We start from the raw sequence: 25,371 nt of genomic DNA, 5'->3' as shown, positions 1-25,371 counted from the left end.
GGAGGATCCTGTTACAGGAGGTGGAGATCACACCAGTGGGTGAGGTATTGTACTGGTAGGCAGTCACAGCACCAGCAGAAGGATCCTGTTACAGGAGGTGGAGATAACACCAGTAGGTGAGGTATTGTACTGGTAGGCAGTCACAGCACCAGCAGAAGGATCCTGTCACAGGAGGTGGAGATCACAGCAGTGGGTGAGGCATTGTACTGGTAGGCAGTCACAGCACCTGCAGGAGGATCCTGTCACAGGAGGTGGAGATCACACCAGTGGGTGAGGTATTGCACTGGTAGGCAGTCACAGCACCTGCAGGAGGATCCTGTCACAGGAGGTGGAGATCACACCAGTGGGTGAGGTATTGCACTGGTAGGCAGTCACAGCACCAGCAGGAGGATCCTGTCACAGGAGGTGGAGATCACACCAGTAGGTGAGGTATTGCACTGGTAGGCAGTCACAGCACCTGCAGGAGGATCCTGTCACAGGAGGTGGAGATCACACCAGTGGGTGAGGTATTGTACTGGTAGGCAGTCACAGCACCTACAGGAGGATCCTGTCACAGGAGGTGGAGATCACACCAGTGGGTGAGGTATTATATTGGTAGGCAGTCACAGCACCAGCAGAAGGATCCTGTCACAGGAGGTGGAGATCACACCAGTGGGTGAGGTATTGTACTGGTAGGCAGTCACAGCACCAGCAGAAGGATCCTGTCACAGGAGGTGGAGATCACACCAGTAGGTGAGGTATTGTACTGGTAGGCAGTCACAGCACCAGCAGGAGGATCCTGTCACAGGAGGTGGAGATCACACCAGTGGGTGAGGTATTGCACTGATAGGCAGTCACAGCACCAGCAGAAGGATCCTGTCACAGAAGGTGGAGATCACACCAGTAGGTGAGGTATTGTACTGGTAGGCAGTCACAGCACCAGCAGAAGGATCCTGTCACAGGAGGAGGAGATCACACCAGTGGGTGAGGTATTGCATTGGTAGGCAGTCACAGCACCAGCAGGAGGATCCTGTCACAGGAGATAGAGATCACACCAGTAGGTGAGGTATTGTACTGGTAGGCAGTCACAGCACCAGCAGAAGGATCCTGTCACAGGAGGAGGAGATCACACCAGTGGGTGAGGTATTGCATTGGTAGGCAGTCACAGCACCAGCAGGAGGATCCTGTCACAGGAGGTGGAGATCACACCAGTAGGTGAGGTATTGTACTGGTAGGCAGTCACAGCACCAGCAGAAGGATCCTGTCACAGGAGGTGGAGATCACACCAGTGGGTGAGGTATTGCACTGGTAGGCAGTCACAGCACCAGCAGGAGGATCCTGTCACAGTAGGTAGAGATCACACCAGTGGGTGAGGCATTGCACTGGTAGGCAGTCACAGCACCAGCAGAAGGATCCTGTCACAGGAGGTGGAGATCACACCAGTGGGTGAGGTATTGCACTGGTAGGCTGTCACAGCGCCTGCAGAAGGATCCTGTCACAGGAGGAGGAGATCACACCAGTAGGTGAGGTATTGCACTGGTAGGCAGTCACAGCACCAGCAGGAGGATCCTGTCACAGGAGGTGGAGATCACACCAGTGGGTGAGGTATTGCACTGGTAGGCAGTCACAGCGCCTGCAGGAGGATCCTGTCACAGGAGGTGGAGATCACACCAGTAGGTGAGGTATTGTACTGGTAGGCAGTCACAGCACCAGCAGGAGGATCCTGTCACAGTAGGTAGAGATCACACCAGTGGGTGAGGCATTGCACTGGTAGGCAGTCACAGCACCAGCAGAAGGATCCTGTCACAGGAGGTGGAGATCACACCAGTGGGTGAGGTATTGCACTGGTAGGCAGTCACAGCACCAGCAGAAGGATCCTGTCACAGGAGGTGGAGATCACACCAGTAGGTGAGGTATTGTACTGGTAGGCAGTCACAGCACCAGCAGGAGGATCCTGTCACAGGAGGTGGAGATCACACCAGTGGGTGAGGCATTGCACTGGTAGGCAGTCACAGCACCAGCAGGAGGATCCTGTCACAGGAGGTGGAGATCACACCAGTGGGTGAGGTATTGCACTGGTAGGCAGCACACCAGGGTGGCAAGTACAAACATTAAATGTTAACTTCTACTTAATCCAACAGAAGGGAATTCCATAGATTAGCACCGACTTGGTAAAAGGTCATTATAAAACAGATCATTTTTACTGGGGTCTTATCCATTGCTAAACACTCACTGGTCTCACATTTTTCCTTGCGGTATAAAAGAAAAAATAAATTAGAATGCCTCTGTCTACAATTCCAGTGAGAGATATTCAATACAAGGAGCATCCCAGTGACCACCATACAATGCCCATAGCAACCAACCAGGTACTACTGTAGCTATCATTTTATAGAATATATTTGATAAATGAAAGCTAGACACTCATTAGTTGCTATGGGCAACAAACTCTTTTAGAAGGTTTGCTACATCTATCCCTTGGGCATTGCCGCAAAGCCCAGCTGAGCGCATATCGGGCACTTATGGTAGTGCCCAACTCTCAGGTTTTCTCTCGCCCCTCCATGTGTAATGTCAGTAGGACACGATGTGCCGTTGGAGCTCCTGAACTGGCACGGCCCTGTCCGGCTCAGATTAGGCCAAAGATAAAAGATAAAACAGTGTTATCAGCTAATAGGGGGAGATATTGGTTACGGGTGGTCTTCTGTATGCCGAATGTCGGGATACCGGCGCACAGTATACCGGCGCCGGAATCCCGACACCCGGCATACCGACAACTATTCTCCCTCGTGGGGGTACACGACCCCCCTGGTGGGAGAATAAAATAGTGTGGCGCGCGGAGTGCGCCACCGTGCCCGCAGCGTGGCGAGCGCAGCGAGCCCGCAAGGGGCTCCTTTGCGCTTGCCACGCTGTCGGTATGCCGGCGGTCGGGCTCCCGGCGCCGGTATGCTGGTCGCCGGGAGCCCGAGCGCCGGCATACCGTACGACACCCTTGGTTACACATAGAGGGGCAAATGTAATAGAGTGAGAGTTTCAGAAAGTGAGAGATTTGGTAAGGTTTTTCAGTTTTTTTTAAAGTGGCAATCATTTACACTGCAAAAGCAGGTTGATCTTGCTGTGTAAATGATTGCCACTTTAAAAAAAGCACTGCAAAACCTTACCAAATCTCTCACTTTTTGAAACTCTCACTCTATTACATTTGGCCCATACAGCCTGATTCTGATATTTACATAAATCTCTGAGGTTTAATGATCTGTGCATGAGCAGGCACTGCACTTAGGGTTACTAGATGTCCTGTGTGCACACAGATGATCCCGTGCTGACCCTTCAGATGCAGCAGCACATTACAGAATCCTGGGCTACTTTTTTACTTAATACATTTCATGTAGCTTTTGCATAATTCTGCACAACTGCAGAGGTGCCATTAGCATGTACCTCTGAGTCAGCCCCATAAATATATAGAGGCAGGGGCGTAACTAGAACTTTGTGGGCCCCATAGCAACATTTTTAAGGGGCCCCCCAACTCAGGTCTCCAGATAGAGAATGGCAGCAGGGACATAAAGACAGAGAGAGTGGCAGCAGGGACACAGAAAGAGGGTGTTGGCAAAGACATAGGGACAGTGATAGGCAGAAGAGACTTAGGGACAGAAAGAGGCAACAGGGGCATAGAAACAGAGAGAGGCAGGAGGGACATAGGGACAGATAGAGGGGTAGCAGGGACATAGAGACAGATAGAGGGTCAGCGGGGACATAGGGAGACGCAGTTGGGATGAGGAGAGAGGCAGCAGGGATGTAGGAATAGATAGAGGCAGCAGGAACATAGAGACAGAGAGATTAGCAGCAGGAACACAGAGACAGAGAGAGTGGCAGCAGGGACACAGAGAGAGAGAGAGAGAGAGAGTATAGGCAAAGACAGAGAGACAGAGATAGGTAGCAGGGACTTAGGGACAGAAAGAGGCAGCAGGGGCATAGAAACAAAGAGAGAGGCAGCAAGGCATAGGGACAGATAGAGAGGCAGCAGGGACGTAGGAACAGAGAGAGGGAGCAGGGACTTAGGGACAAATAGAGAGGCAGCAGAGACGTAGGGACAGATAGAGAGGCAGCAAATAGTTAGAACTCTCAAGCTTGGAATTCTCTAGCTTTCTATGCAAGGGCAGATAGCTGAATGAATAGTGTCCAACTGCAATGTCATAGGCAGTGGGTTCGAATCCCAGGCACATCAGCATCCGGAAATGTAATAAAGGACAGTGTGACTGAACAACAAAGAGCTATCAAGTCAAGTCAATGAATGCTGTATAGCAGACATGTCAAACTCAAAATCCCAACTGGGCCGAATTATCAAGGTCCACCAAGTCTTGTGTGAGCCGCAAGAAAGAGATAGAGTTTTATATATATCAGGTCGAGTATCCCTTATCCAAAATTCTTGGGACCAAAAGCATTTTGGTTAATGGATTATTCCAGATTTTGGAATATTTAAAAAATTTTGCCCCTACTATAATGCCAGATACAAGTAATGCCCCCCCCCAGTATAGTGCCCCTGCCATCCTCAACCAATCACCTGCCCCCCACCCATTCATCTTCCCCTTCACCTAGTCACCTGCCCCTGCCACCATCAGCCTGCTGCCCCGCTCCAGCCCACTCCCCTCCTCGTTCTCTGTTGCTGTCCAGAGCCCATTCCTGCCCGCAGTGCTGTTGCCGTCGCCGCTGGTCATCCTACGGTGCTTGGACCTGATGGGCTATATCCCGGAGTGGGGGCCAGAGCCGGACGGACGCCGCTAACCTGGTCAGCGTTCTGTCTCAATTCCCTGCCAACGGACCATATAAGAACCCCTGGCCAGGGATCGCAAAAGGATGTGGTAGGGGCTGCATGTGGCCCCGCGAATTTAACACCCCTGCTGTATAGTTATTAGTGACAGAAGGGGTGGGGGTAGGAGACAGGTACGGTCAGGAGATGCTGGACTTCAAAAAGGGGGGGAGCTGCAAGTGAAAGTAATTAAAACAGGCATTTGACAAGTGCCGCCAACAGCGCCCCCTACCCTGCAGCGCTATGTGCGGTGCCCCCCACCGCACACACCTAGTTACGGCCCTGAGTGTGTCCCTCGTATAACTTTATCCACTCAACCCCACCCTCGACATCTATGTAAGAGAACCAATTACTGATTCATCCATTTATCAAAATATAGTTTTATTTGCACTTTTTAATGACACACATTGGGTGGAATTCAATTGTTACAGTATATTGCGCCCGATCTCTCGTTTAAAGTGACGGGAGATCGTGGGGCGATATTCAATTAATCCCCGTTATTGTGCATATCATGTCCATAGCAGTCGGGTTTCAACACAAAAACCAGACTAAACTAATGGGCGCTCAGGAAAAGTGCAGTTTGAGCGCCCAAATAAGTAACTTTTTGCGCATTTCAGCTCACTACCCCATGGCGGTGTGAGCCGTAATGCAGACGCTGGCAGCCATAGCGCCCGAACGGAGCTACAATTGAATAGCTCCATTTAGGCGCCATCTACTGGCTGCCAGTGGAAAAACATTTGAATTCCGTCTATTGAGTCTGATGCAGAGTGAGTACTAACGCCAGTTTGCACAGTGCATCCTGCATGATTCTTCCCTGTACATGTGAAAACACACACGTGTATTTGCAGTCCTGGACGCATCTGACTGGGAGAACGGGAGCACTCTAACAAAGGATGAGTATTTAAAGGGCACAGTCATGCAACTCATACAGGCCTGCATATATGCACGCAGCCAGCAGGCCCAAATGTGCCATAGTGATGACTTGGCATATACCAGGCACCGCTGTTGGGATATTGACAGCCGGCATTTGACTTGATCAGCAGGAAGACATCTATTGCTGAGATACGTCACAAGGTTGCATGAGGACGGCTAGTATTGTGTCATTTCATGTTGAGCTATTATTGTGTTGCCAGTTGTAAACCCGACTTTGAATGGCTTCCAGAAATTCCTTCCAGCTAGGTAACTCCCTGCGTTGGCCTTGTGAGCGGAGCAGACAATAGCTGGCATCGGAGAGGGCTCCAGGAGGTACAGATGATTGTGCTGCTCATATCAAAGGCACCAGCTCCTCGTACATTCTTGCTCGTTATTATTTTGTGTTGAGGTTTCGGATCTTATAATAAGGAAACAAATTAATTGCATGAGCTACCATCTCCAGCGTCAGACTGATCAGAGGAAAACTCAGATCTTTTTAAAGGAGTTTTCGGTGTTAATTTTTTTTAATAAAACATTTACTAAGCTCCCTCCATTACCAATAACAGTGGCTCCATCAATCAGTTCTTTGGAAACTCACTGATCCATGAGCATATTTAAAGCTCTGATTTATTCACACCTATTAATCAACGGTATGTTACAGGACAGGGAAAAATGAGGAACAGCTAATAATTAGAGGTTAATGCCCTTATTTATCAATGAGTAATACATTTCACTATGGGGGTCATTCCGAGTTGTTCGCTCGCAAGCGGATTTTAGCAGATTTGCTCATGCTAAGCCGCCGCCTACTGGGAGTGAATCTTAGCATCTTAAAATTGCGAACGAAGTAATCGCAATATTGCGATTACACACCTCGTAGCAATTTCTGAGTAACTTCAACCTTACTCGGCATCTGCGATCATTTCAGTGCTTGTCGTTCCTGGTTTGACGTCACAAACACACCCAGCGTTCGCCCAGACACTCCCCCGTTTCTCCGGCCACTCCTGCGTTTTTTCCGGAAACGGTAGCGTTTTTTCCCAGACGCCCATAAAACGGCCTGTTTCCGCCCAGTAACACCCATTTCCTGTCAATCACATTACGATCGCCAGAACGATGAAAAAGCCGTGAGTAAAATTCCTAACTGCATAGCAAATTTACTTGGCGCAGTCGCAGTGCGGACATTGCGCATGCGCATTAAGCGGAAAATCGCTGCGATGCGAAGATTTTTACCGAGCGAACAACTCGGAATGACCCCCTATGAGTGATAAATTGCACCAGCCAATCAGCTCCTAACTGCTTTGTTACAGACATGTTTGAAAAATGACAGTTAGGAGGTGATTGGCTGGTGCAATTTATCACTCACAGTGAAATTTATCACTCATTGATAAATAAGGGCATAAAATCTTATGTGAGAACAACTTGCAGCTAATCCATTCTCTTCATTGCATAACGGTCCACCTACCCCTTTTCACAGCACTCCACACCAAAAGTTGTACATTTGAGTGGATGCATTAAATTCTTCTACTCTGTACTGTCAGCTACCCAGTTTTTAGGAGAAAAAGCTATTTTACACAAGAGCACAGTGAGAGAACAGTTTACAGATACAGTAAATATTTGAGGGATATCCTTCCCTAAATGCACATTTTCAGGGGGTACCAGCAAATATTAATTATCCCCCAAATGTATTTAGAGGGGATAGCAGCAGATATTGGAGACATCTGCTGCAGTCCCCCATTTTTTACCGCAAAATCAGCCCCCGTAGAAACCTATGGGAACTGCTTTCTGGCAGAATTGATCAAGCTCTAGAATGCTTTCGATTCTGGGTCTGGCCCAGTAGGGAAGGCTATCTGAAGATGGCAATAGCCACTGTAGCCTATAGGCTACACTTCGCAAACGGTACCGGTACGGATCCCTTCCCAGCACTCACCACTCGCAGATGCGCAGTCCGCTGATGCGATCACCTTTCTTTCACACATCGCAATGAGCCCATAAGAATTACATGAGAAGTTATAATGGAGGGACAGTAAGTGGCGCTGTGCTTTAAGTTGTCACTATAAAGTCTCTCCTTATTGTAGCAGTGTACTGTCTTCCAGAATCAGATTTTTTTTTAAACATTTTTTTTAGTAACCATCCATGTTAAAAAGTTTTTACCTGTCCTGGTTAAAATAAAGGTTATTCTACAATCACTACCAAGTTAACATATCTACATACATGTCTATATACACTTTTATGTTTGGATTTATCATAGCAAAATCAGCACCTCTGTATTGTCAGTAAATGTTTTTGTTACTGTATATAATAACCCACATTCCATGATAATTTTCGTATTAGAGAGCTACAATAATCTATTAACATTGAAGGCATCTACCATGCAGCCAACCAGTTAATATACCTGTTTGAGACACCCAGGAGATGCGGTAGCCGGTGGCTCCACTGACCCCTCTCCACGTCGCAGTCATGCTTTGTGATGTCACATCCTGGATATTTAGATCTGTAATCCCTTCAACACGCTCTGTATGTGAGAGAAGTCATTATCTTAAGAAAGTAATCTTAATAGCTTTAACGTCAGCATCATGGGAACTGATTTAGAAAAATATAATAATCAAAACCTAATTGCCAGCGGAATAACACGAAACTCCTTAATCCTTTCCGTAACCCCTGTCTGACAATACACACTGAGCCTATATACCAATGAAGGACTGTGCTCGTGCAATTTGCGCTATCATCACAAAAACCTTGTCATGAAACATGTGTAAAAATGTATCAATGGGGGGGCATAACTAAACCTTTGTCTGAACCATAACAACATTTTAGTAAGTGCCCCCATGTATCACTCACCTACATATATTTATATATACAAAGCCTAATTATAACCACAAAGGCCCTAGGGAAGACACTGGATCGCGCTCCTTTCAATCACTCCAGGTTGTTAAAAAAAAACCACACACACACACACACACTAAAAAAGACTTAGAGTAATCCTCGATGCCCAATGTGCCCTAGGCAAGGGACCAGGTTGCCTTATGTATGACCTTGCTCTCTATAATTGCTTAACAGGGAAGGCCCCATAGCAGCAGCACCCCCTGCAGGCTGCACCTACAGTATTACACCCTTGAACATCAGCAAGTTTATTTTTGTGGACAATTTGTGGGCGATACATTGGCCGACCAATGCATGCAGTCTTCAGCTGCACCTCCCTAAAGTAAATCGGTGACATCTGCCTTTGTAAATGGCTGAGTATTTTAAAAGCCTAAAAATTGCAACACTACATACATACAGTCATGTAACGATTAGACGGTAGACTCACGCGTGCGCCCGGTGATTGTTACAGGTGTGCCAGTCTGCCGCTGGTATTGAGGATAAAGCACGATGACATATTCGGTGTTGGGCCTCAGGTCACCGAGGGTGTCCGACAATGCACTGCCGCTCAGGGTCTTCTCAGCAGTCCTCCCGTCACCTGGCCATCAGCAATGGAAGAGAAGATCTGGTGAATCGCACACGTGTACTTCGGTGACAATGTTTAGACAGACTTTACTAATGCAAGTCATTCCTCCAAGCGGTGCAGGTGAGTCACAGACTCGTTCAGCCTCTAGGGCCGAGAATTCTTTAATTGCTGGAGATACATTGCCATGTTAGGGCGCGGTACAGACCAGGACGCATCAAGGCTACAGTCATGCAAGTGCTAGAAGGAGACAAGTACAGGTATGTCCACAGATGAGGCTGGCCACCATCCAGGTGCACTATTTTTAGAACACAAAGGACCCCTTAAAATACAACCTGAAATTGTTTATACAATGCAGAGAAGAAGAAAAAAGTTACCCGGCATCAAATGTCGAAACCTTGTTAAGCAAATTACAAATATTCAGTCAGATATGTTCCAACACATCTGATTAAAAAGCCACAGGAGTAATTGGCACACACACAGACGCATCCAAGATGTCTCATTTAAAACAAGTATGGAACTATATTAGTTGACACATTTTAATAGGTATCCTCAATATTTCCTTAAAAGGTCCCGAGAAGAAGGATATTAAAGTGCACTCAGTTTACAAAAGAGGTTAAATGGTGCCGCATAGATGAAAATGAGGACTGCCTATTGAAAGTAGGGACTGTTTGATGGCTATGTGCTTTGCAGGACAAATGTTGATTGGTAGACCATGTTGCGACTTCCAGTTAAATATTGTCTAGTGGCTAGTGGCCTACTTGTCCTTGTTTCATTGGTCCAACCAGTAAATTTATATATATTTTTATTTGTTTCAACCCTGTGATAAGTCTTATTGGCTGGCTGGTCTAACCCTGTGAATGTTCTAGGGCTCTGACTGGCTAGTTTGGCCTAACCCTTTGAATGGCCTAATGCTCTGATTGGCTAGGTTGGTCTAACTCTGTGATTGTTCTTGGGTTCTGATTGGCTAGGGTTGATCTAACCCTGTGAATGGTTTAATGTGCTGATTGGCTAGGTTGGTCTAACAAACTTTTTTTGATGCTGTGACTGGCTACAGGATGGTCTAGTCTTGTGAATGTACTAATAACCCTGTCCACACTATGCAGGGCGCATGAGAGTCCCAACAATGTGAAGCTCATGTGTGTGCACTCTAGGCACAGGGAAACACAAGATTTGCATGCACATTAAGTAAAAAAATAAAATAAAATGTACAATGAACAAGAAATCAGGCGTAATAGCACTAAATAGTCAGTAGCTGGATAGCTCACAGAATGCACTAACCTCTAGTGGAGTATGTGAGCCGGAATCCTGACGGTGGATCTGTTCCGGAAACAGACCATGTCAATTTGAGAAAGGATGGGCCGACCTCGGATATCCGGAAGTTGGATATGCCAAGTGGGCTTACTGTGAAATAAGTCATTGTGTATATTACTGATATACCACCACAACATTCCACTAGGTATAAAATTAATAGAGAAATGACAGCCCATGCCCAATACATAAGGTGGGGTTCCTTTCATATCTATATGATTTCATTATGTTGCACAATATTGTATTTATATTTACTCATTAGCAGGAGTGAGATTTACCATACTACAAGTCCCGACATAGAAGAAAGTCTCTTCTGAACACGCAAAAAAACAACAACAACAACACGCCACCTGCGGGCCCCCACCCCCTTCCTCTAGGGATCGGGTTCCAGATTGTGCACTTGCATTATACATTATGCATACTGCATGTTACATTATACTGCAAAGTTCTATGGTGTATTTATCGTGCATGCACTAGCAGTATTTACTGTATATATTATCTATCTATCTATCTATGGTTAGTCTAGCCTCTAAGCATGGGCCCCTACCACTGCATTTCGCCGGTGGGCCCCTCTAGCCCCAGTCCGACACTGTTAAAAGTTAGAATGTTTAGTACAGTGCAGCACCTGAGTACAGTGGTGCCGAGGGGAGGGGGGGAGGGTACTAATTACCTGGGCCCAGGTCTGATGGAGGGGCCCAGTGGGGGCCCAGGTCCCCCCTTACCTGGCAGCAGCAGCTGCAGCTCTTCTCCTCAGCCCAGCACACGCTACTATATGCTGGGTTGCAATGTGGCCAGGGAGGCTGTATTCTGTATTTTTTTCTAAGGGTGCATGGCCACGCCTCCTGTTATTTGGCCACGCCCCCTGAAAAGTACCAGCAGGTGTACTCAGGCAGGCTCTCTACTGCACTGCCTGAATATACCTGCTGTCCACTAGTGGTGACAGACGGAACCGACTCACAGGAAATAGAATCCCAGGAGGAGCAACAACATTGATCTCCTATATAATAGCCCTATTCTGTGACTTTGTGACTCATTTGCTAACGCTGGGCGGAGTCACAACACTGGGCGGAGTTAGTCAAATGAATCACAGATCTGGCCACATCTATAGGAGACTAGGAGCAGAAGCAGATGGTATGGGCATGGCACAGGCAGGGGTGCATACCTCCCAGCTTTCTGCAGGAGCTTTCTTCAGGCAGAAGGAGGGACACACACTCGGCGAAAAGGGGGCGTGGCTTCACGGGAGGGCTCCCGTTTTCGTCAGTGAGGGGGCATGCCCAGCGCTCTGTGAGCTGCTGGCATGCCCCCAGGGGCTGATTATGAGTCCGGGGGGGCCAGGTCACTTGAGACAGGGGAGCCCTATCTCATTGCTGTGCCTGCTGTGGGGTTGGGGGCGTGGCCTAATCGCGGGACACGAAGCCACGCCCCCTTATGCAAATTCCAGGATTTATTTATTTTTTATGGAATTTTGGCCCCTCAGCTAGGGGTAAATCCAGAAGGGGTGGTTGCTCCCCCCTACACACCCGCACAGGCAGAAGAAAGCAGGGAGACTGCTGCCTCCCTGCAACACCACAGACCTGCCAATACGCAGCAGCGTGTGCTGACTGTAGCACAATGCTGCCGCTGTTGCTGGCAGGACGGGGGAGCTTCTGAGCTGGGACAGAGCTACTCGAGCCGGGGGGCCCCCTAAAACTGTGGGGCCAACGGTACGTACCCCCTGCCCCCCCCCCCCCCTTAATCTGGCTCTGCTGCTGGAACCCCCCATTAATCCGTACCCCCTGATGCCCCCTCTCCCTCTGTCTTCACTATTCACCGCTGCTCTGCTAAGCAGAACAGCGAGTACAGGAGCTTTCCAACTGCCCCCCCCCCCCCCCCCCACCGCGGGACACTGCGACCCGCGGGTGGGATAGTGGGACAGACCCAAAAAAATGGGACTGTCCCGCGAAAATTGGGACAGTTGGGAGGTATGGCGGTATGTGAGGGGTATGTCATACAGACAGACGGGCACCGGCTCACTGTGTGCTTGACCCCCCACATCAGCAGGGTCTCTCTGGCGTGGAGGAGCGTCACTTTCTGGCACATTCCACGCTTCTTAGCTGCAGTTTTGTTGGGCACCAGCCGCTGTGACTGAGGAGGGGAGGAGGGATGCGGACGGGCAGAGGAAGCAGGACTCCAGCCTAAGAGAGTCAGCCATGCCAAGCCTCCACCAGCAGCAGATCCCAACAGGTTGGAGTGGAACAGCAGCAGCCAGCAGCAGTGACTCCGGTAAGACACATCTGTCTGTCACCACTGTTTTGTCCCTAATACCAATCTCTCCCGTGCCCTGTGTTCTGTCATGTCCCTGTCACCCCTGGCCTTGCCCTGCCACCCTTATCCTGGCCCTTTCACCCTTATCCTGGCCCTTTAACCCTTATCCTGGCCCTGTCACCCTTATGCTGGCCCTGTTACCCCTATCCTGGCCCTGTCACCCCTGTGCTTGCCATGTCAACCTTATACTGGCCCTGTCACCCCTGTCCTGGCCCTGCCGCCCCTACCCTGGCCCTGTCACCCCTATCCTGTCCCTGTCATTTCTGTCCTGGCCCCGTCGCCCCTGTCCTGGCCCGTCACCCCTGTCCTGGCCCCATCACCACTGTTCTGACCCTGTCACCCCTGTCCTGGCCCTGCTACTACATACCCTCCAACTACCTTTTTGGCAGGTACAGTACCCGCAGCGCCTCCAGACCTCTCCCCAATGCACCACACCTCCGCACCTTCCCCTCCACCACATGCGACACTCCACCCCTCCCCCACACGCTGTGCCTCCAGACCCCCTACACCACCCGCGGCTCCCACTCCTCCGCCTCTTCACCACCCACAGCACCTCCAGGCCTCCTCCACCATCCACCCCCCTTATATGTCTCCCCCCACACCTGCCCCCCTCCACCCGCAGCATCTGCAGACATCCTCCTCCATCCGCGGTACCCCCCTCCGCCACCCCTCCCCCACCAATGGCACCCCCGCACCTGCCCCTCCACCACCTGCAGCACCTCCCCCATCCGGGCCCTACCCTCACTTCCGCCGCCCCTCCACCCGCAGCATCTACAGACACCATCCGCAGTCCCCCCCGCACCCGCTACATTCTGTACATCGTGCCCTGCAGGTTCTGTTCACGCCGTCGCAAGGGGCTGCGCCTCCTTCACCATCGCACGCCCTTTCATTGTGCAATATTTAACCACTAACAAAGGAATGCAGGTAATACTCCATATAATACAAATATTGAACCCCAGAAAGGCATGCAAGGGTTAAGGGGGCGTAGCCCCTTGCGACGGTGTGAAGAGCGCCCGTAGGGCGCTATGAAGCACCTAGTAATGAAATAATCCTTTATATACTGTAGAGTAATATAATACTGATCTTACAGTAAAATGAAACAGTTCACTCCAAAGGTAAGCAGATGTGGCTACTGGGTATCCGTTCTGCAGGAGATCTGGGAACGATTAATATGCAGCAGAGCTTGTCAGCGTGGGGTAATTGGGATCTCAACCGATTCTGCACCGCTTACCGGCTCTATTACATATTACTGATCCTGATCTATTGCATGCAACTTATACAGTAGACATGGTGGAGGTAGTCAGATATATGGATGGTCCCCAAATATGGACAAGCCCAGTACTTCTAAAAGAGCCATGTGGCTGGATTTATGTTCATTTTGACCACGGTTGGTGGATTGTAGATAGACAGTTAAAAGATCGACAGCCAATAGGTCGACAGCGTGAAAAAGTTGACATATAAAAAAGCTCGACACACAAATATGTGTAAAAACAAAAAATAACACAAGGAAAAAAGTCTATTTTTTTGTCTACCTTTTCCATGTTGACCTTTTGACCCTGCCAACCTTTTCTACTTGTTGACCTTTTCTGTCGACCTGTTGACCTATTAACTGTTGACCCTATGGTGTCAACCTAATGACTATAGACCTGTTATTTGTCTATCTCTTAATCCACACCCTTTGGCCACACAAGTCTGTGGCTCAGTCTAAAAGATTTGGCTGTTTGGCGCAAACAGTTGAATCCTATGGCGGTCAACACTCCATACATGGATAAGCAACATAGTCTAATTTTACATTTCTTGACATCTGATATAGTTCATGGTAAGATATAAACTGGTCCCATTGGTCTTTCCGGGCCCATGGACTCATTTGTGGCCAATTCGGTCTCAAAGTTGACCATCAGGATTGGAAGGGAATAAGGGCATCTAGTGATAGTACTTGTGTAAATAAAATAGCAAGAAGTTTTCATTAGTGCTACACGTTATGTATGCCTTCTGATATGAGAGTAGATCCTGAGACCACACAGATCCCTAGATCAGATATCAGTGCCACTCCCCTCCCCCACACCTATTGCCTTAAATAAGAAAAACTCCACACAGATTGGTTAAATGAAGCAGGATCCTTCAGTGACCAATGGGCTGCAGACGGGGGCTTAGGTTTCATGAGGTGGAGATTTATCAAAGCTTGGAGATAAAGTAGAGAGAGAGAAAGTGCCAACCAATCAGCTACTGTCATTTTTAAAACACGGCCTGTAAAAGGACAGAAATTGATTGGTTAGTACTTCATCACTCTCTCTGATTTATCTCTCTCCAAGCTTTGATAAATACCCCCCACAGTGTATGAGAGTAACTTACATGTTCTCCCCCTGCCAGAGACGGATTCTCCAATACTGTTGGCATACAATGCGGTCACTTTGACAGAATATTCCGTGCCTGGCCTGAGGCCTTGTAGGAGGGTCTCTGTCTGTGCTCTAGTCAGGGTGATCTATGGATAGACATCAGGACACAATAAATTGTAACACTTTAGATATTAAAAAACATATGAGAGTGCTACGTACTTGAATTAATTATTAAAAAATGTTTATACAGTATATAATAATTAATATGTGTTACAAAATGGCAGCTGCTGAGGTTCACTAAAAGGAATTTACTCCAATATGTACAGGTTTCAAATTTAACATCACATACATTTAAAATGTACACATAAATTCACATATTATAAATATTGTCACATAGTAAGATTGTATATAAGCCTCCTGGAAGCTCAACAGTTTTTATTAGAAATAAAATTATTCTTATTTTAAATCACAATTAGTTTTTTATGGCACATATTTTATTTCTTCAGACACCAGGAATGGCCATGGGTAGCAGATTTGCCCCTGATTTTGCCAGTTTATACATGGTCACCTTAGTAAAACAATACCAATGGAATGATCTGTATGGGGCACATCTGGTGCTCTTTGGACATTCATTTATGATCTACTGTACTTATATTTTGGATAGAGGGTAGAGAGTAGGCACATGGATCTATTCCTTATCTTTTTTTTTTAAATAGAATATTTTTATTCGAAAAAGGATCGGCAATACAGACAAATCATTGTACATGAGAAATCAGATACTACAGGATGCGCATTATACCAGTTTAGAGTATATATGAATCTCAGTTACGGGGTATATTACATCACATGTACATTCGTTCCCGTATGGTTACCAAACTCAAGGCTACTGTCTGTAAACAGGTTATATATCGCATAGTAGACTTTTTTAATTTTCACCCCAGTTATCTAACAGTGGCATCTCCACCTAGTAGACCGTAACATAGCCTACAGAAATTCCTATAACACTAATAAAAAAATAATCAAAAAACAATAGAATAAGAAGAAAAAGAAAGAGAAAGAAAAGACAACAAGAGGCAGTAGTACATTAAAGCAGAAGATTTGTGAGGTGTACACAGTAGCAAGTAATATCACAGCCTGGTATCACACGAAACCCATAACACACACCTCTTCCGAGGCACAGTGCTTCTCACATCGCCAAGGCGGGGGAGGAGTACACAGAATCAATCCAAGGGGACCATATTTTCTCATACTTAGACATGGCGTTATTTTTCATGTACACATTGCGGTCTTTAAGGAGAGTATCATTGACCAGGGCTTTAAATGCCGATATAGTAGGGGAACGTGGGGCCATCCAAGACCGTGCAATGCACACTTTGGCTAAAGCACAAATAGTACGAGCATAAAAGCCCTCCCACCTGGACCCTGAGGCAGGACCCTCCATTCCCAGTATACAAAATCTCGGAGTCAGCATGCTCCCAGGCATCCCCGTGTGCTCCAGAATCGACCCGACCCCAGACCAAAACACCTGAATGGACGGACACTCCCACACCAGGTGCCAAAAGGATCCCCTGTCAACCCCGCATTTAGGGCAACTAGCTGCACTGCCAGCCCTAAACCTGGCCAACCGAGCCGGTGTCATATAGGATCTATGCAAGATAAAGAGCTGTATTTGTTGAAATCGGAGTGACCTGGTCACCACACTTGGGTATTCCAGGGCAAGTTCCCAATCCTCCTCGCTAACGGGGCCCAAATCACCCTCCCAACGCCCACAGAGACCCGACAAAGGATCTGCATGAAGTGTTTTTAACAGGTACGAGTAGGTAAAAGATATCACCTTAACCCGGCCCAGCGAACTCAAAAAGGTCATTATGGGGAAGTGAAGGAGCGCCGGGGGCGAGGACCTGTTCCTTATCTTACTTCACAATAATTTTATTTAAAATTCATTCATCAGTTTAAATACTCAGTTGTTCATTTCTTGGGATGTCACTCTCCCAGCCTATGGTGATGCTTTTGTTTTGTGAAACAATAAGTCAGTAGACTACTAGTAATTATAGGATGGTGTAAAAGTTAGCATTACTGCCTCACAGCACTGAGGTCATGGGTTCGATTCCCACCATGGGCCTAACTGTGTGGAGTTTGTATATTCTCCACGTGCTTGCGTGGTTTTCCCCAGATGCTTCAGTTTCACCCACAATCCAAAAATATACCGGTTGGTTAACTGGCTGCCAACAAAATTAACCCAAGCATGCATGTATCTGTGTGTACATGTGATAGGGTATATAGATTGTAAGCTCCACTGGTGTGAATGGCCAAATATTCTCTGTGAAGCGCTGCAGAATATGTGTGTTGAAGACCAAGTTCTTGCACTGACAACTTTCCAAATTCTCTTGTGAAGCAGCAATAGTACTGATGATGATGATGATGATAATAATGGTACCTATAATTCCTAAGTTTTTATACTGCTATTGTGATATAAGGGTTCTTCACAAGGGTTTTATTTAAAAAATACTTGTACGTACACTGAGTGGAGGCAGCCACTGAAACAATATTGATCATAATGCAGCTTATCCATTCATTAAGAACCAGGGGCTCACGAATATTGATTAAGGAGTGTCTCATTGGTGTCACATGTTCCTAATGAATTAATACCTCCCAATGGCCCCTATTTTTAAAGCACTGTTTTTCGAAACCCACATACTGTATCATTGTGGCCTATTGGACAGTGATCATGCCTGCACTCAAATGTCAATATCTTTGGATGGAGGTGGGCTGGGTTTGGATGGATCTGGTTGGGGTTTGTGAGGTTTGGAAGAGTTTCTTATCATGTCACAATTTTTCTTTTTAACATGTTTGGAGGTGTGATGAATCGGTAAGCTACGTTCTCATGGATAGTGAACGGCCCACGATACGGCTGCCTCCACTGTGTAAACAATCGGACTCTGTAAAAGTAAATCTTGAGAGACGCAAAAACACATTTGATAAAATTGCACCAAATAATTTGAGAGCTGAAATTAATGCTAAAACATGTATACAGGTATTACTAAATTCCCTTCCCTGTCTATTTTTAAGTGCAGTATGCAAGATTTAAAAAAAAGCATCAATTGCTGTTAAAAGCAGGTTGCCTATTGATCCAAGTCAGAGTGTGAAATTAACTTTTACAGAAATATGGCAGCATGCAAAAAGCAACTTTTGGAGAATTTTGACATTCTAGGTTCAGTATAGTTTAAGAAAAGACTTGCACATCTTAGTGTATCCTATAACATTCTCTGTCAAATTAGCACAATTGACACAGTGAACCATAAATTTGGATCAGGCGATTGTACCACAAACATGTTCATGGCCATCAAACCGGGGAAACTTGGTCAATTTAGCACTAATATTCCCGCAAAGCAGATAAATAATAATAATGAACAAGTAGCCAAACAAAACTCATACCTCTCTAAGTTCCAATGGGATGTCCTGCCCCTGGCTGGTGAGTGGACCATAAACAACTTTATAACCAGTAACGGGTCCAGTGGCGGCCATCCATTGGATCCTCATAGAGTCAGAAGCCTGATTAGAGAATACCAGGTTGACGGGTCCTTTGTAAGATTCCGAGGCTAAAATACACAAATGTATACTCATCAATCTCATGCTAGTAATATACTGTGTTTAATTAAAAAACATTTGTTGATGTGTTATTATGACATAAGCCAGGTCTTTGTCTTTTATGTACTATTGAAAGTCAACGTTGGAAACGACATAGGCCCTGATCGCTCGCTAGTTTTTTTTTGCACTGCTGCGAGCAGATAGTCGCCGCCCATAGGGGAGTGTATTTTCGCTTTGCATGTGCAGCTGAGCGGTACAAAAAAGTTTTGTACAGTTTCTGAGTAGCCCAGAACTTACTCAGCCGCTGCGATCACTTCAGCCTGTTCAGGGCCGGAATTGACGTCAGACACCCGCCCTGCAAACGCTTGGACACGCCTGCGTTTCTCCAATCACTCCCAGAAAACGGTCAGTTGCCACCCACAATGCCTTCTTCCTGTCAATCTTCTTGCAATCGCCTGTGTGAATGGATTCTTCGTAAAACCCATCGCACAGCAACGATCCGCTTTGAACCCGTGCAATGCACCTGCGCATTGCGGTGCAAAAGCATGCGTAGTTCTGACCTGTTTGCAGTGCAGCGAAAAAAGCTAGCGTGTGATCAGGTCTGAAAGACATCCATAATTTGTAAAATAAAAAATATATAATCTAAGTAGCCTGACTTGGATATTTTATTTTTTCCTATTACAGTGACAATATAACAACATCATAATTATCATCCTTGGAAATTGATAAACTGCACACAAATACTAATTTACATTAAGGGAAAAAAACACCTTCATAATTTCTCAAACAACAGTTGCAAGCAAAGTATACATGTAAGGACCACTTTAGAGTTAAACATAAGTTCATCTACTCGTTGTAACTTTGAGACTCTGGTTCCTGATGAATTTGCGTACAATTTGCATAAGCACAACCTGCACCCATATCTTGAGTTGCTCTTACGGCCCGTTGTACTGGAAGCAGAGGCAGAACTATGGGAGGCAACGGAGTCATCTGCCACCGGGCTCCTGGTCTGAAGGGGGGCACCTCTTCTCCCATTCTGTGACACCATTGAATTAAGTTAATTGATATCTGTCGCTGTCTTTTCAGTGGCCGACTTCCTCACTGGTCCCTGCACCTTACACATCACACCCTCTTTATTATACTGAATAAACACATTTTACAAGTATCACACCCAGGATTAGAAAACACACCATATTACACTGGAAGCACTTACTGATGAAGCTGTTTGCTCCTGTATAGGAAATATGAGAATTTTAACTATATGAAGATACTTCTCTGACAATTACACTTAACTTCATATAGTTAGAATTCTCATGCTTCCTCTACAGGAGCAAATAACTCCATCAGTAAAGTGTCTGCTGTCAGTGTAACAGGTCATGGGTTCTAAACCTGGGTATGACTGCTAAGAAATTTGTGATTTAAAATAAAAGATAATTCAATGTATAAATACAGTATATACATTTTTTCAGAACACTGCATATATACACACACACACACACACACACACACACACACACACACACACACACACGCACACAAACATACATATATTTATCTTAATATAGGAAATAGGGGGGCACAAATATTTATCATGCCTCCGGGCGACTGTGACGAACTTACGCCACTGACTGGAAGTAGTGTTCATGTGCAATTATGTGTCACAGGAATTCATGTGCAGGAACTAGGGCCAGATTACATGCTAGGTGACTTAGGCCCTATAGATATAGGGGCCCTCCTGCCATCTTTGGCAGTCAACATAAGGGGATTTAAGTACCACAGTGGACCAGACAAACATGTTCAGGACAGCTCACTAACAGCAGCAGCTATAGAGCGGTTCTTGGAGCCTATGTCTATTTATTAATCTACTTTATCATTAGGGATGGCCATCAGTGAGTTTACCATCGCATTGATTGTGAACCGTCAAGTAACCATTGATGGTTGTAAACTATACAATGGATAACCATCAATGGTTTCCCCAATCGATGGTCATCCCTGTTCTTTCACTGACTAGCCAGTGAGCCAATCAGAACCTGGAGGCGGGGCTTTGTGGGTTTCGAGGGTAGGGTTATGATCTGTGTCCCGGTACCTTGTAGAACTGAAACAAAAACAGAAACATAGGTTCTCCTCCATCGATGTCAAAAGTATTCAAAATCGTCTGTCCCTCTCTATCGTGCCTTACCTAGGGCCCCATGCAGTCTTAATCCGGCTCTGACAAGTACAGTGCAATACAGTAAAGGTGTGCATATCCAAGTTAACTAAGCCCATTCGGATGCACTGTATTTTAGGTCAGACATACCTTTAGGTGGCAAATCTTTGCACTTCTATGCAAGCTTGTGAGTTGATGATGATAACTACAGCTTTGCTTCAGAGACATCAATGTTCTCTATTTAAAGTTATGCATTTCTTAAGATACAGACCCACAATGTTATCACAACCCGACCCCTCCCCCCCCCCCTTCACCACTGCCACCACCAAGTTCTGTAACCTTACCTTACAGTGTATATTTTATATTCATTTTGACTTAAAATAATTAGCAGATCACTAGAAGTGTTTAAACATAAGCACTGATATAACTGATATTTGCAGTGGATTTTTTTTTTAAGTGTGTGTGGGGTGGGGGGGGGGGGTGTCACAATACGTATAATCACTCTCAAAATACCCCTATGTCTCTATAATACAGCTCTTGTTTTACTTGGCAAACAAATGCAGAAAGTGAGTACAGATCTCAATTGACCTTGAAAAGCCAGATAAACATCCAAGGTCACTGCTTTCACTACACTGACTGCTATGTGGGCTTTTTTTATTATTCAATACTTGGGGGGTTATTCATGTTTGTTAGCAAACCAAAAAAGCACACTAATGTGCAAAACCATGCTGCACTGCAGGTGGGGCAGATGTACATGTGCAGAGAGTTAGATTTGGGTGGGTTATAGTGTTTCTGTGCAGGGTAAATACTGGCTGCTTAATATACTGCAATTTAGATTTCACTTTGAACACACCCCAACCAAATCTAACTCTCTCTGCACATGTTACATCTGCCCCACCTGCACTGCACATGGTTTTGCCCATTAGTGTGCTTTTTTGGTTTGCTAATAAGTCTGAATAAGGCCCTTGATGTGTTTTGGTTCATCAAACCTATGGATTCCAGCGCATAGTGTAAGATTTTGAACAAAGCGTCTGTGACTTATGATACAATTCTGTATTAAATACAGTTGCTAAATAGGTCTGTGTACCCTGGTGTTGCATTGCTTCGATTCTTCCCATTAAAATTAAATTTTTGGTTTATTTTAAAATAAATGATGGTAGATTTTTAAATAATTGGCGGTACATACAGGAGATTTTCCCAAAGATTGTCTAAAGAAAGTGCCACTCCTGCACCAACATAGAAGAGATCTCTAGCCCAGTGGTTCTCAAACTGTGTGCCGCGGGAGCCCGGGGTGCCATGGGACACTTGCAGTGGTGCCTTGGATTGGTAACAGGCAAACCCATTGCTGGTGGCTGCCAATCATAAAATATGTGGACTAACAGAAACAAATCTCGTCCCTACCACGTAACGGAACCTAAGGATGACATATAAACACAATTGACTTAATTATTTTTTTTTTCTCTAAATTTCTTAATAAGAAACTTTCAGCCTAGGAGTGCCGTGAAAAAGTTCTGATACTCTAGGGTGCCGTGATTCAAAAAGGTTGGGGAACCACTGCTCTAGCCCAAGGATACAACACTATGCAAATGCTACAAAGACCACGAATACAATGCGGGTGCGTGTTGTGATGCTTTATTTTTGTATTAAATGTATAGGTGACTTACTAGATACGGGCCTGTAGGTGCCCCCAGTAGTGGTACAAACTTTCCGTGACACCAGAGGTAGGAGAGTGCCTAGAATCTTAAACTCATTGACGTAGAAGAAGAAGTCATCTGTTGGGGTGGATGCCACCCTAGTAAGCTCTCGGCTGTCAGCGTTCTTTATTCCTAAAAAATAAATCACAAAAGGTCACTTTTAAAAGATGAGGCATTCGTTTAAAAATTTTTTTTTTTAAGGGGGGGGTCTCCTCTTCCCAATTATTCAATCAAGGGTGACCGGGGTTAGCTTGAAATCCTTCACGTAAATTATAATGAGCAAAACTAAAATCTTGTAGAGCACACAGCCACTTTATATCACACATGTTACATGCGGACAACAGGTGTGAAGGAGTGGGCACAAGGACCCAGGAAGGTGGCTCATAGAAATATAGAAACAGAATTTGACGGCAATTAAGAACCACTCGGCCCATCGGATTGGGTATGTTATGCCGGTATCCGGACTCTGGGTCGACACCCATTGGTCGACAGTGGCTAGGTTGACACTAGAAATAGGTCGACACAGCCATTAGGTCGACATGAACAAGGTCAACATGAAAATATGTCGACATGAGTTTAAAAAAATAATAATTTGTGGACTTTTTCATACTTTACGATCCACGTAGACTACGACTGGGAACGGTAACCTGTCCATGTTAACCTAATGCCCGTGTCGATCTATTTATAGTGTTGACCTAGCCACTGTCGACCAATGGGTGTTGATCCTGAGTCCGATACCCGTTATGCCGCCTGCCGGGATCCCAGCGGTCAGCATACCAACACCAGCAGCAGACATCAGCAATGGGGGGGAAGTGGTGATAATGCAACAAAGCCCCTTGCGGGCCCGCTGCGCTCCCGGCAGGTTCTATTCCCACGCTATGGGTGTCGGGGTGGGAATAGACCCTGTAGGTCAGCATTCCAACTGCCGGCATTTTTATAGTTCGGGATCTTGGCGTGGGCACACTGACCGCCGATATCCCGAGCGCTGGTAACATAACCGCATCCCGGCCCATCTAGTCTGCCCTATAGACTAGATGGGCACACACTAGGGTTCATTTTTGTAGGGATCCAATTAACCTACCAGTATATACTTTTTGGATTGTGGGAGGAAACTGGAGTACCTGGAGGAAACCCATGCAAGCACGGGCAAAACATACAAACTCCACACAGTTGGGGCCATGGTGATAATGGAGCCCATGACCCCAGTGCTGTGAGGCAGTAGTGCTAACCATTACACCATCCATATTGCCCACTCATTGACAAAGCTGCAAAAGTGTAATCCTGCACCGCAGAAGACTCTCTTGTGACATCACATTCCTACTTTTGCGCGAAAATAAGTCTCCCTACCAAATGCGGTGACAATCTGGTTGTTAGACAAAGCTACAGACATTGTCAGATGCAGGTAACTTTATACGTTTAAGCTCTGACACATACCCACAGCAAATATTTTTATTCCTTGATTTTTTAGTCTTTGGGAAGGTTGGTCAACGTCATCCTGAGACTTTCCATCTGTTATCAAAACCGCAGCCTGGAAAATACACAATTATGAATGATCCACGTATCAAGAGAACAAAATGAATCTTGCGTTTAAATACAGGGGTGAACTTTTATTTATTTATTTATTGGTCACTGTATACCCAACAGAGTCTTACACAGCAGTCAGTCTCATCTAGAGATTCGCTGTAAAGTTCTATTGAGGACTATTTCAGATGTGCACCAACGCTGGCTACGCAGAGGTCCACCTTGTTTTGTATAACCAACAATTATTTGCAGTCGCAAAAATACACAGACAATAAAGACATTCTCCAGTGGAACAAATTGGCCTAGCGGCACTGTTACCTGCCTCCAGCATTTTACATTCAAATCCCAAACCTTATGGGACTGGGACAGACATTGTAGGAGGGACTTGCTGCCCAACCTCCCCCCGCAGCGCCATACATGCATTGTGATAATATCGGACTGTCCATACCTTAGGTACATCAGGCCGGATTATAGAGGGCCCAAAGAAGTTGTCTGTGGCATATCTCAGTCCAGCACCAGTCCGTGTGTTCCCTCCCTTGTACCCGAGGTTTCTGATGGCCTGAATCACCTCCGACCCATTTCTGTGGCGGGTAAATTCAAACTCTGTTCTGCAGAAGAAATAAATGACGTTTATACAGATGAACCAGACAACTTAGCGCCACCGTTTATACAGGGGACAAGTTTAATTAAATTGTACCCTTCCCCTACTCCGTCTTCAGGGGGTCAGCTAATTTGTGGGCTATATATTCAGTCATGAGGACTAGAGTGCCTCGTGCCTCAGTGATGTCACCAGTTCCGAGTTGATTATAAGGAACCGTCTAAAAATAGACCACTGAAAGGCTGTCTCCACTCTGTATAGCTGGTGTCACGATCCGGGTATCTGGACGCCATTTCTTACCTATCAGATGCATCCTAAGGCTGGCTCAGCGCTCCAGGACCGGATCCCATCTGTTATCCTGATGTGCACATTCCCGCATCCTCTCCTGTCTCTCTGGACGCAGTCACAGTAACGCCTTATACATCTGGCATGGCGTCTCCCGCGGCCTCCGCCGCCGTCCCTGAGCTTCTGCATTCAGAGTGGCAATTACGTCAGCCGCGGCCTCCGCTGTGTCCGCGTGGTCGGATGTGCATCTGTCAGCCTGGCGTCTCCTGTCTCCGGTGGCCGGCGCCGCCATTACTGTTTTCCAGACCACATGGATTACAATCCAAACTTCCCTCCAAGTGTCTGCATGGGCGCAGCCATCTTGGATTCTGTCAGCTGATCATTCCTACCAATCCGTTGTCAGTATTATTAATTTGCATAATTGCCTAGCCAATGCCTTCCTTGCTGCAGGTATAAATAG

General features: G+C 46.2%; 1 protein-coding gene across 1 annotated transcript in view; it reads right to left on the bottom strand.

The window, feature by feature from the left end:
* COL7A1 (collagen type VII alpha 1 chain) overlaps positions 1-25,371 on the bottom strand; it is a 215,617-nt gene that overhangs the window by 173,304 nt on the left and 16,942 nt on the right. The window contains exons 5-12 of the mRNA XM_063941553.1: positions 24,477-24,636; positions 23,942-24,035; positions 22,478-22,639; positions 18,515-18,678; positions 15,096-15,225; positions 10,410-10,532; positions 8,994-9,143; positions 8,079-8,198 (exon numbers count right to left, since the gene is read on the bottom strand). Coding sequence (XP_063797623.1) covers positions 8,079-8,198; positions 8,994-9,143; positions 10,410-10,532; positions 15,096-15,225; positions 18,515-18,678; positions 22,478-22,639; positions 23,942-24,035; positions 24,477-24,636 — 1,103 coding nt within the window. The remainder of the gene's footprint in view (positions 1-8,078; positions 8,199-8,993; positions 9,144-10,409; positions 10,533-15,095; positions 15,226-18,514; positions 18,679-22,477; positions 22,640-23,941; positions 24,036-24,476; positions 24,637-25,371) is intronic.

Source organism: Pseudophryne corroboree, chromosome 9 (assembly GCF_028390025.1).
Source record: "Pseudophryne corroboree isolate aPseCor3 chromosome 9, aPseCor3.hap2, whole genome shotgun sequence".
Classification (NCBI taxonomy): Eukaryota; Metazoa; Chordata; class Amphibia; order Anura; family Myobatrachidae; genus Pseudophryne; species Pseudophryne corroboree.
The sequence above is the reverse complement of the archived record's forward strand: the minus strand, read 5'-3'. Positions and strand labels throughout refer to the sequence as shown.